The sequence below is a fragment of the Scylla paramamosain genome, chromosome 7 (genome assembly GCF_035594125.1).
Source record: "Scylla paramamosain isolate STU-SP2022 chromosome 7, ASM3559412v1, whole genome shotgun sequence".
Lineage (NCBI taxonomy): Eukaryota > Metazoa > Arthropoda > Malacostraca > Decapoda > Portunidae > Scylla > Scylla paramamosain.
Window position 1 is genome coordinate 22,478,116 of NC_087157.1, and position 12,500 is coordinate 22,490,615.

The 12,500-nt window shown below is 44.5% G+C and overlaps 1 protein-coding gene and 1 long non-coding RNA gene across 3 annotated transcripts in view; one reads left to right on the forward strand and one right to left on the reverse strand.

The window, feature by feature from the left end:
* Nucleotides 1–429: 429 nt before the first annotated feature.
* On the reverse strand, nucleotides 430–9,623 carry LOC135102213 (serotonin-gated chloride channel mod-1-like). Of its 2 annotated transcripts, XM_064007054.1 has the most exons (8): nucleotides 9,494–9,623; nucleotides 8,576–8,875; nucleotides 5,634–5,748; nucleotides 5,223–5,326; nucleotides 3,167–3,331; nucleotides 2,755–2,871; nucleotides 1,704–1,898; nucleotides 430–1,306 (listed from the first exon to the last, which is right to left on the reverse strand). In XM_064007054.1, exons 1-8 carry the CDS (start codon nucleotides 9,509–9,511, stop codon nucleotides 1,112–1,114), a joined length of 1,209 nt encoding a protein of 402 aa, XP_063863124.1. In that variant the 5' UTR covers nucleotides 9,512–9,623; the 3' UTR covers nucleotides 430–1,111. The 2 variants fall into 2 exon arrangements, with proteins under 2 accessions (XP_063863124.1, XP_063863125.1); XM_064007055.1 differs by lacking the exons at nucleotides 8,576–8,875; nucleotides 9,494–9,623 and adding an exon at nucleotides 5,882–6,275.
* LOC135102214 (uncharacterized) overlaps nucleotides 4,678–12,500 on the forward strand; it is an 8,277-nt gene continuing 454 nt past the window's right edge. The window contains exons 1-2 of the long non-coding RNA XR_010269591.1: nucleotides 4,678–4,921; nucleotides 9,520–9,733. This is a non-coding gene — a long non-coding RNA (uncharacterized LOC135102214). The remainder of the gene's footprint in view (nucleotides 4,922–9,519; nucleotides 9,734–12,500) is intronic.

Here is a 12,500-nt window from a genome sequence, read left to right on the forward strand (position 1 = left end):
ATTTGTTTTCCGTTGAGCCTCAAGGTCATGGACGAATCAGCGTAATCTATGGTTGTTAGTAACTGACAGAGCAACGACTTGCTATAAAGTTTTATGGACGTGATGTTCTGTTGGTTCGTTTTTCCTCATTAATATGTAAATTAGTTTATGGTATATATATGTAACACAATAATGTCACCCAATAAAACAATTAGTTAATGCAATTCAAAGGAGGACCGCAGAAAGGGTAGCCCATCCACATTTTTTTAAATTTATTTATTTATTTATTTTCTTTTTTATTTTAGCTATTCCGATTTTTTTTTTTTTTATACCAACGTGTATATTGGTTCCAGTTGCATGTAAATAATGCTCGAAAACCATAAGCACCTCCCAGAAAGACAACAGGAATACCAAAGGCTTGTTGTGGAGAGGGAAAAAGAGAAAAGGAGATTGGAACGTAAGGCAACATTTTAATTTTTCCAATAGATTTTTATTACAACATATATTAATATCGTGCTAGTGAAAACATGAATATATCATTAAGTATGACAGAGGCACCACAACACGTCTAGAGGAAAGATAAAACTTAATGAATGATCTAAGACACATTACTGAGATCATATGGCACTGTCAGAGAAAAAACAAGAATAAAATATAAACTTTCTCGAGACACGGTACTCGGAACGGGATCGTAAAAGGTGCCACAGGATTAGAAACTATCTCACAAAGGCTTAGAAATTTGATTCTAAAGACTTAGTCGTATTACTCTTTCATACAGCAGGCTCTAATGAAAATTACGAGGGTTTCCAACAACTTTTAATGATTCTAGTGATAGATCTAACATTTAACAGAATTAATTAGTTATATGTGGGTTTTCAGTGATTTTTCATGATTCTAGTGACAATTCAACAAGGATTCTGCACTATCAGTTGAAAGAACATTCATGAAAACCTGACTAATTGTCACCGTGGCAAAAAATTTTCTGATGAAAGAGGAAAGCATTTAAAGAATACGGATCTTACCTCATAATGCAAGGAGTTAACACACACACACACACACACACACACACACACACACACACAGTCAGTCAATTCCCGTCACTTCTTTCTCTTCAGTTTTTCTAGCAATACTTTTAATTAAGGGCAGCGAAGAGGTAGGCGACGTAAGCCACCACCAGGCCAAAAGTCACCGCCGGATAGCCCACTTGCATAGCTCGCATCATCCGCGGCGCTAATAGGGTCCTCGGGAAGAGATCTTCAGCTGTCTTCCTGGGACCCATTATGCTTGATTCCACGTGCACCATTCCTTTGTCCTGCTTCGGCGACACCTGCTGGCGGAAGGAAACAATAAGGGGTTGCTTTAATAACATAAGGAAAGGGGAGCTACAAGAAGCAATCAAGTCTACACGCGCCAATTCATTCATAAAACATGCTAACGTAATTTCAACAATCACCCCCAACCCATAAATTTGTGAAATCTTCTTTTAAAGTTCCCTAATGACTCTGCACTAGCTTGTCTCTTGTGCCAAATCCCCCAGACTAGCGCAGCAACCACACCCACACTAGCACGGCACCGGCACCCACACTCTTAAAGAGCCACACCTACGCCTTCCACCTGCTCGCTCATTCCCGATTAAGGGGAGGTATACTGTGGTAGGTTAGAGAACAAGCAGTGTGGTGTCATTTAACACAGACACACACACACACACACACACACACACACACCTTGCTAGCCTCCTCGCCTCTCGCCACCACGTCTACCACAGTCTGCAGGATAAGAATGGAGAAGATAAGCCCAATGGCCCCGAACATCCACACGTCGAGGGCCTTAAAGTAGGAGTTTCTGGGGAGGTTAGATGACACTTGGCTGAGCAGCGTTGTGAGCACCAGCATGGCCGTGAGGGCGATTACCACACGCACCTGCGGAAGGGGCGAGAGACTTGTGGTGGTGACACTGTATAAAGTCATGTATTAGTGCGTGTGGAGACAAGGTGAAGAAGGCGTCACAAAGTGGTGATAGTGGTGGTGAGTGTATAATGTTGTGTATTGGTGTGAGTGGTGAATAGTATGGGGACAAAGCTGAGGTTGTTTGGGCGTGTCAGGAGGAGTGTATATGGAGGAGGATGTTGGAGATGGATATACCGGGCAGGAGAAAGAAAGAGGAAGATTTAAAAGATTTATGAATACAATGAAAAAAAAAAAACATGCATACAATGAACGAGACTGAGGAAGGCGCAGAAGACCTGTGGCGTTGGAGAAGGTCGATCCGCTGAGGCGACATCTGACGGGAGTTGTCGAAACAAGAAATAAGAAAGAAAACGAAAAAAAAGGTGATAGATTAACTGATTGATAGTGGGGAGTGGTAAATAACAACATAATGAAGTGGTGACTCAGTAATGGTGGTGAGCAGTGATTGATAGTGGTGGTGGTGATAAAAGGACGCTCCTTTGGTGATGATGGCGGTGGTAGCAGTGATGGTACGATAATTGGAGAAATGTTGGTATACGCTTTTATGATGCTGATATTATTGGTGGTGACAGTTTGGCACGGATGGGAATTAATAGCAATGATGGTGGTAAGTGATGGCGAAGAGAAGTACTCATTTTTCATTCATTCATTCATTCACTCATTTATTCATTTTCTATAAGTGAACACCAAGCAGGATTCGAACACGTAGCAGTGCACTTTTTACCAAAGAACTTAATCACTGAGCCAGAGTATTGTTTGAAGCCAGTGATTGTGATGAACAATGACAAAGGAGGTGGTGGCGGTTTACCTGCAGGTTGGAGAGCGGATAGAAAGTGGTAAGGTAGGCGATGATGACGAAGAAACAGGAGGGCGTGTACACCGTCAGGATAGCGAAGCCGTAACGCCGCCGGAACCGAACAATAGCCTGGGGAGGGAAGGGGAGCATGAAGAGCAAGGTGGCAAGCAGGGAGGAAGGAAGACAGAGTTAAAATGACTAGGAATCAGATAATTAACTCAGTCCTATTATCGCTGTGACGAATCCTAACGGGAGCAACCGAAAGATGATTTGTACTAAGTGCTATTATGCTTAGATTATAAATAGCCTTTACCATTAAGTTAAGAAAGGATTGAGAGATGACATCATTTACATTAGCTACCCTTGTCCAGTCTCGTCTTCGTCTCACTACACCGCCCACGTTCCAATGATATCAATCAGTTACCTGGAGGGCGCTGTATCTGGTGTGATTGGCGGGCCTTGTTACAATGGACACAATGCTGTACTCGAGCAGCTGCCGCGACCCGCTATACGTGACGCCCTTCCCATCCCGCACCATCTGCAACCTCTCCTTACGGGCTGACGTTAGCAGGAACACGAAGTTGCACTCCTGAAAGAGGCGAAGAGGGGTAGATGAAAGCTGAGAAATTAAGGAAGTGAAGGGAAAGCTAAATAAAAGGAAGGAAAGAAAGAGATGAAGAGAAAGAGAATGTGGTGGTGGAAGGAAAACGACTAAGGCAGAGAAATGATGTCCCGGTTCGGACATAGATAGCCCCGCACCTTTCTACGCTTCTCACCTGTCAGTTTTGGCAAGATCTCTGTGGTGTCTTCGCGCGTGCTTTGTTCCGCGCTAGTGCGCTATGCACTCGAGTCTTGGCTATCCTTGGGCCCAGACTCGACAATATACAGCACACTTTGTTACTACGTTATTTCCCTGGTACTCTCTGAGCACCGTAGTGCATCCTGGACATCCCCACAACCACTGCTTCAATACTGTTGTTCCTGTCGCTTCAGGACTTCTCAGCCATCAGTCTTTGTTTCAATACTGCATCATTGACTGCTTTAGCGCTGCTGTTCCCGTCGCTTCAAGACCTTGAACTTCTCAGCCGTCAGTCTTCACATCGTCACCGTGTGCGTTATTAGTGTATTGCCAGTGCAGTTTTATTTTTGCAATTTATTTGTCATAGAAACACCATATTTTCCTTGTTTGTGTTTATATTACTTCTCATGTGACTTACACAGCTAAGCACACTTTACAGATTTATACACTTTTTTCTATTATTTGTCTGTATTCCATCACTTACACATATACATTTATTTATTTTTATGTGACCTGCGTGTTACCCATATGTTTTGCGAGGTATGAGAGCATGCCTCAGATATGTGCCCGAGCTATGTTCCGGTTCGGACATAGTCCCGCACTATGTCCGCCACCTTCTTACGCTGTCATTTTTGGGGGGATCTCTGGCGTCCTCCCAAGTGCCTCCCTAGTGCGCTACGCAGTCGAGTTTTGGATAGTCTTGGGTTTAGGCCCGGCGGCCTGGCGATCTCTGTTCACCTCAGTATTTTGTTACTCCGTTGTTTCCCTGGCACCCTTTTAGCACCGTAGAGCATCCTGGATACCCCACAACCACTACATCAGGCATACAAGTTAAAGCTAGAACAAGGAGCTGGAAAAGGAGATGGAGGAATGGGAAGTCGGAGGTAAAAGAAGCGGTGTTTTTGAGAGACACAGATTGAAAGAAAGGAGGCAAAGATCAAAAAAAAAAAAAGACATACTTGATAAATAAAGAAAAAAATAATAATCAATGAAGTAGTATCGTAATCTGATCAACTGAAAAAACAATAACTTAAGTGAGTGAGGCTTCAAAGGTTTCACAACTACTCTAGCTGATTCATTTGACTTCAGATCACAGCGGCTCCCACTCCCGGCTAGTTTACTTTAGGTCAGTAAGTGGTTGTGACTCGTGGCTGACGGAACTGCGCAGGGGCTTCCGACCGAAAGTGTGTTGACTATACAGTATAATAGTTTACTCTTGTTTATTATGAACTTTTGGCACGTTTAGAAGATAGCGGGTCCAACTTCAAACTTCATCAGGGTGAATGGACAGTTACAGAAGCCGTGAATATAGCGGCGGTGACGGGGATTGAAGGCTGCATCATCGTACTCTGGCAGCTGTGTCCAAAACCCGTGCATGCGGTAAGCTTTGGGAATAATTGTTAATAATAATGCTGTAAACTGATAGCGATGGCGAATACGGTTATTTACATAGTCAGTTTTGAGTTTCAGGTAAGCGATGATACTGTAGGCTTATAAAAGATACTGATAGTGATAAGTACCCCTAAAAGTAAAGTATTCCTAAAGGCATGCACGATTGCAGACAATAGATTGCTAAAGTTTCCGTGACCGCAATTATAATGGCCATTACGAGATATGTAAAGAGCCTCAGCCAAGGTAAAACAGACAATGCAGCGTAATAGTGCATGTACTGTGGGCTGACCTGAGTGTCGAAGGGGTACAGGGTGAGGTCGAGGCTGCACCGGTATGTCGCTGAGTACTTCCGTGACGCCACCACCGGGTTCTCCTCGCCGCCGAAGAAGTCCACTGTGGGGAAGCAGTGAGTCAGTCGGTTATTATGGGAGTCCTTTCGGTATTTAAGTGTTATTTCCCACCCCACCTTTTTTTTATGTAGAAAGGAGGAGGACTAAAGAGGAAAAATAATCCCGGAGAATTTAGTTATTGGAGGTATTTCAATGTTGTCTCTTACTCTGAAGGACGGAAGTATTTATTTATTTTTCACTTATTCATTTATGACTTTTAATGCAGAAGTAAAAAAAAAAAACTATTATGGCAAAATAATTTCAGGGAAAAAAAAAAGGTCCTGATAATTTTCTCTCTATCCAGGCCTCACCCTCCCTGGCGTGGGTGTGGTCGCCCGGGCGCGCCTCGCCATGTCGCAGCACCAGGCCTTTTGTCTCCTCGTCTAACAGGGTGTGAGCGTTGCCCTTCGCGTTGCTGAACGACACCTGTGGACAGACCAGTTCACAGTAACTCGTATGTCTGTTTAAACTTTCAAGACGCTTAGAACCCATTACTTATATTCCTGAAATCGCGTGGCCTCGTCACTCATTTCCGTATCACTGATCTTGAGTTCCTTACCCCAGGACGCAGGGCCATTGGGACATGTGGGTTTCGACAGTTTATCCTTCCTATGTTCTCCGGGTATCAAATTATTGACCAACCGATAGGAAGGATGAACAGCCCCAGAATTCGAACTCTGATTCGAACCGGGATTCGCGGACTCTTAGCCTGGCGTGCCAAGCATTGCGCTGCGGAGTCACAAATATATCGTTCCTAAAAAAATGTTACAGGGAGGAGGTTTCTGATATTGAGGCCACTGTAGTTTCAGCAAAGTCTATATAGTTTGGGTACCACTCACTCCGTGTAATGGAGGCTCCGTCAGTAAAGAGCCGTCAAGGACACTTAATTATTTAACAATGGCTTGCTGAATAGGAGAGGAGTTACAGTTCTAAGAAACAAGGAACTATCAAGAATATATCAATGGTCATATTATTTGGGTTTCAACGGTTTTAAAATTATGAATGTAATTTCACAAGTTACTTTAGATTTATGTAGTCTTGTTTTTCGTTCCCTGAAATTACACAGATGGTTCATAAGGTCCTTGACAACGAAAAGTATTTAAGTAGTGGTGGTGATGGTGGTGGTAGTAGTAGTAGTAGTAGTAGTAATAGTAACAGTAGTAGTGGTGGTAGTAGTAGTAGTTGTAGTGGTAATGCCATATGATCTGTTGAGTCAGACAATTATTTTGACTCGTTTTACTCGCTAAGTAATTTCGCTCACTCTTACTCATTCACTTACTTTCTCATTGATCCGAAAACTCGTTTCACTCACTCACAAACTCTTCACTCATTCACTCACTCTTATTCTCATTCACTTTTACTCACTCTCATTCACTCGTGCACCATACCGTAAACTTGTTGACTCGCTTCCGTATGCAAAATGAATAGGTTCAGATCGTGAGCCACACACACACACACACACACACACACACACACACACACACACACACACACACACAAAAAGCAAATTCCAAAATCACGTCAAATGAAATTCAAGACTTCTTACTTCTTAAAACTTTTTTGTTCTCTCTCTCTCTCTCTCTCTCTCTCTCTCTCTCTCTCTCTCTCTCTCTCTCTCTCTCTCTCTCTCTCTGAATTAAACTCCAGAGGGACGGGGATGAGCACCGAGGCCACGCGCAGCTGTAGAGTGTATCCCTAACTTAATCACACTCAAATACTCGTGCGTCATCCCGTTAAGTATGTTGACTTGCTCTTTAATGCAGTGTTAATAATTTCATATCGTGACCCACACACACACACACACACACACACACAGCAAGGTACACAAGTTTTTCCTTACATCACGACAACTGAAATTCGAAAGACTTCCTACTTCGCTTTGTTTTTTTTTTTTTTTCTATTTACCGAAAAAGACAAACACTAACTCGATACATTTTCTGTCTTTACTGCTGTGTCGCGCATTCCTCTTCCTTGTGACTCCACCAATGATACGTTCACAAAATATACCGTGCTGCCTTGATGTATCTTTGTGAGAAAATCGCTCATTGTTAGTTTCTCTCTCTCTCTCTCTCTCTCTCTCTCTCTCTCTCTCTCTCTCTCTCTCTCTCTCTCTCTCTCTCTCTCTCTCTCTCTCTCTCTCTCGCTTGTTTCTTTTGGGTGTGGATCACGAAGGTCAGTACAACAACAGGGCAGTAGGAAGTTATTTTTTCTATCCTTAAAAATGCCGCAGAGTGAGTTGGTTTGTTTTTCTTTCTTTTTCTTTCTCCTGTTTTTTTTTCTAGAGAACAACGACGCAGATTCTCTCTCTCTCTCTCTCTCTCTCTCTCTCTCTCTCTCTCTCTCTCTCTCTCTCTCTCTCTCTCTCTCTCTCTCTCGGGTAGTTTATTTCACGTAGATTTTCATCGTTTTACCTGTAGACCTCGAGACGAGATTTACAGTGTGTGTGTGTGTGTTTGTGAGTGTGTGTGTGTGTGTGTTTGTGTGTGTGTGTGTGTGTGTGTGTGTGTGTGTGTGTGTGTGTGTGTGTGTGTGTGAATGTATGAAGTGTGAGCGAGTGTGAGCGAGAGTAAGGAGTTCCTCAGTACTGTCCACCTTGACAAGTGTAGTTATGCATAAACAAACACACTAAGACGAATAAATAAAACAAACCACGCAACGATAAAAATGAATCAATAAACAGATAACTGAACAGCAAACATAAGCAAACATGAAGAAATTAATAAACCAACAAAGAGAATAGAACTTGATGCGAATAGTAGCCATCGACCACCTAGCAGTCTTACATGTCCTAACTAGTGGCACCCTTGCAAAACAAAATGAATAAATAAACATATAAATGAACAACAGACACAATAAATAAATAGATAAATAAATAAACAAATTAATAAATCAGTAGAGTAAATAAACTGATAATGAATGCATCATTTATCGACCATCTACCTTTCTTATCTTTATTTCTTGCACAAAGATGAAATGAGTGAATGACAGATAAATGGACAAAAACAGAAATAAGATGATTAATGAACAAAATATATCTGCAAAGTAAGTAAAAACTGATACTGACATATCACCTATCGACTACCTATATTTCTAATTTTTCTTATCTAGTGGCGCCATTATACAAGGATAAAATGAACAATTAAATATAATAGATAAATATATAACAAACTAATATATCAGCAAAGTAAATATAATCAATAAGAACACGTTAACCATCGACTATCTAACTGGTGACGCCCTTGCACACCCTCACCTGCGGCACCCACAGACTCCTGAGGGCGGAGAGCTGGAGGGCATTGGTCGCCTGGTCGTGTTTCAGGTCCCGAAACACGAGGCGCGGGTCAGTCCATCTGAGCATGGCGATGAAGTCCATTACGATCTCCATCTTGCCCGTAACAATCTCCAGACTAAGCACGGTGATGTGAAGGGAGATCGGGTGGGCGGGGGTGTCGGGCGTGGAAAAGGCGGGGCGTGGCGGTATGTTGGACTTATATGCGGGCGGGAGGGTGACGGTCTCGCATTCCGTTTCGTCACTCTCGTCTTTACAGTCAGGCTTTTTTTGAGAAGTAATGAGTAAGTATGGCTCTTTTTGTATGTGTGATTTGTTTAGTTACAGTATGCAAGCATAATGCATGTACGTCAGTTTATAGGGATAAAAGTAGAAAGGCGAAACTTGAGGACGTCTGGGCGTGTCAGGAAAGACGAGAAGTACGTGCAGTTTGGATGCTGGAGATGGATCTACCAGGCAGGGGAAAGAAAGAGAGAGGAAGATATAAGAGAAGTTTATGGGTGTTAGTGAAAGAAGACATGCTTGTCATGGATGTGACAGAAGGGGCAAAGAACCACCTGTCTGATCTCGTATCTGTATTTCTCTATTTCTCCTTCAGTTTAATGCAGTGCACTTCCTGCCACTTTTATTTTTTTTTAATGTCATTTCTCTAAGAGATGTTCTGTTTTATGTAATTCAAACATCTTCCCTTTTCTCAACTTTTCTTATGTTTCCTCAGATACCCACCCACTCTCTCTTTGTCCCCGTTACGATGTCTGTAATTGTTTGTTGCACGGTCGTTGTAATAGTGGTAGTAGTAGCAGTAGGAGTAGTAGGAGATAGAGGTACTGAAAGTAGTAGTAGTAATAGCAGTAGAAGTAGCAGCAGCAGTAGAAGCCTTACCTGAAAGTCGCACCTCATGTTGGCAGAGATGCAGGAGCCGTCGTCGCAAGTGAAGTGTCCTGGCGCGCAGGTGGTGAAAGCGAGGACCAGGCGGCCGCTCTCGTCCCCACAGTCACTTCTCCCAGCCACCACCCACGTCTTCCTTCCTAGGGGCAGCTCCCGTGGATCCTCCGGTGTGAAGGACAGCACCACCTCGGGGCTACCAGAACGAGGAAGGAAGCTGCCGTCAAGATCATGACGGTAAGAGGGATTGGCAAGAGCAGGGTGACTCTTGGTGCTATGATGTGCAGGGTGCGTGGTGCTGAGTCTTGCACCCTGTACCCTGGAGCGGTGTGAGGAGGTGTAGGGAGTGCTGGGTGTGTGTGGTCAGCGCCACTCACCTGATAAGTTTGAGATATAGGGAGTGTTGGCTGTGTGTGGTGCTCATGACTCGCTGTCCTGAGTGTGCATATTTCATTGTTGACTGGAAGGAGTGTTAACGGTTCCTGTGTCCGTGTACCGACAGTCACATGCATGACCCGTGTGCCGTGCTCCGTATCCATGCCTTCAATCATTTTACTGCATCACTGCGTTGCATCGAGCCCTCACCTGTCCTTGTGCTGTGCCAGCCACTTGGTTCCGTTCCAAGATATATTGGAGACAGTGAAACCCCTGAAGAAAGGCTTAGCCAGCACGTGTCCTTCCTGAATATAACGAGTGTCGTGCTGCAGGCCGGAGCACAGCCCCATCACCCTCAGCAGCAGTGGGCGGCCGCTTTTGGTGCTGCACACGGCGCAGTACAGGTAGTTACGAGTGTGCAGGTCCATCCACGTCCCTGCATTGGTCATCACGGCTCTGTTCTCCAGCGTCATCCCGTTGGGCTGCCCCTCCATCCAGTTCTCGTAAGACAAGAGGCTACCCTCCTCGTCCACCCAGCGACCCTCCGTGTCCTCATCAGACGCGCCCAGCCACACCAGCGGCTCGTTGGGTCTGCCACTGCAGGAACTGCCGGCCTCCAGCGCCAGGTTGAGGATGGTCTCTGTCTCGCCTTGCGAGACCGGGATGACCACATGGGAGGCTGCGGCGGTGCACAGGCGCTGCGCCATCCCGAGCGACATCTTGGCAGAGAGCAGCATGAGGAAAGGCCCCTTAGGGCGACAAATGTCCAGGCGCGGGACCTGCAGCATCTGCGCAGTGTGGTTCAGTGCCCAGGCTCTAGGTGACGGCCACACGAACACAGCATCATAGTCCTGCGAGGCGTCACACTGAGCCACGGCGACTATGTCCTGAGGGGGCAGCCGGCGACTCCAAATACGGAGTCTGGCCACAGAGCCGCGGAAGGACTGGTCCGCCTGGTAGCCCCCGCCTAGCCTGTCTTGGTCCTGGCCCACTACCACCCAGCCAGCCCGCCCCGGTGCTCGGGGCGGCGGCCGGCCTGTGACGGGAGAGAGAGAGAGAATTGCCTCAAAGCAACTAATGATCTCCAGGGACCGTATCAACAAAGATTCTTAACTATAGAAGTTTGACTCAGACTAACTCTTAAGCTTAGAGTTGTGCTTAACTTCCCAAGTTGTGCTTTGTCTACGTCTTAAATTTAAGACAGGTCCGGAGCCTGCTTAATTTTAAGAGTGACGCTAAGACTAAGTTAACCAAAGATGGCCGACCGTCGAGCCCAAGCCCGCATCTCAAAAATCATCAACCCCGTAAATATCTTTTCGATGACTTGAGTGACTCTGAACTATTGGACATGTATAGAATAAAAATGTTATTTGTGACAGTATTTGTAGAAGTGTTATTTGTGACATATTTGGCGGGAGATGCCTTGGAGAGCCCCACAGAGAAGAGTGATGCACTGACACTAGTAATTTAAGTAATAATTACTGTTATTTAGCCAATGGGAAATGCAGCTTTGCAGCAATGATGACCTTGGACCTTTATGTGTCTTGCTGTCGTAGTGTCTCAGTTACCTTCTTAGTAATAGAGCACCATGCAGCTTTTTTGTGCTGCTGAATGAGTGAAGCCCTTCAGGCTACATTTTTTCCTCATTCACTGACTGGACGAGAAAGGAAAGTCTCACCATCGGTCCAGTTGGGTTTCCTCTATTGGCCTTTTCAGCCTTAGTGCTCATCATCTCCTCCATACTAAAGAAGAAGGACAAAAAAGGAGGCGCTGCTGAGTGGGAGTAACGGAACAACGCCGACACAAGGACATAAAGACTTAGACAAAATACTCTCGCCTTGCGCGGGATCTGATTTGCTTATTAATAAACACAAATTTATGCACTCATATCCTTACAAAATCGATGAAAAAATTATCATTTTTTTTTTGTTATTTAATCCAAAAAATGTAAAAGATTGCTCTATTAACTCAAAATTGAGAAATACATGATTTTACTGTTTTGCACTTTCACCATTTCATACTGAGACTTAAGAGTTCGTCTCAGCACAACTTTAAGAGCGCTTAAGAGATAAGCATAAATCTAAGCAGAAGGCTGAGACGAACTCTGAGAATCTTTGTTAATACGGCCCCAGAGGTCCAACCCGAGTGGACACGGCGCCGAAGGGACACTCGTGAAAGTAAACGTGGTCGTGGTGATTGAAACAAGGCAGACAAGTGGTGACGAGGGAAGCAAGAATTTTAGACTCGACTATTGCAACCAGCTGATAGTTTTGTCCCCTTAACAGCTCCCAAAGGCACCGCCTCTCATGACCCGCCAGTATACTTATGTCGCACTCAGGGTCCCCACCACACACACACACACACACACACACACACACACACACACACACACACACACACACACACACACACACACACACCATGCTTTTATAAATTCTCCAGTATCAATAAAAGGCAATACAACTCCCTCCCCAATCACCCATTCTTAAAAAACAAAATGGCGATGGATTAACTATACCAAATAATTCAAGAAGCTGGTGATGTACGAGTATGAGGCATACATATACAGGCAGCTACTGTACACACTAAGGTACGTTTTTTCAGGTGATCCGTCACGGGGCGCTACGTA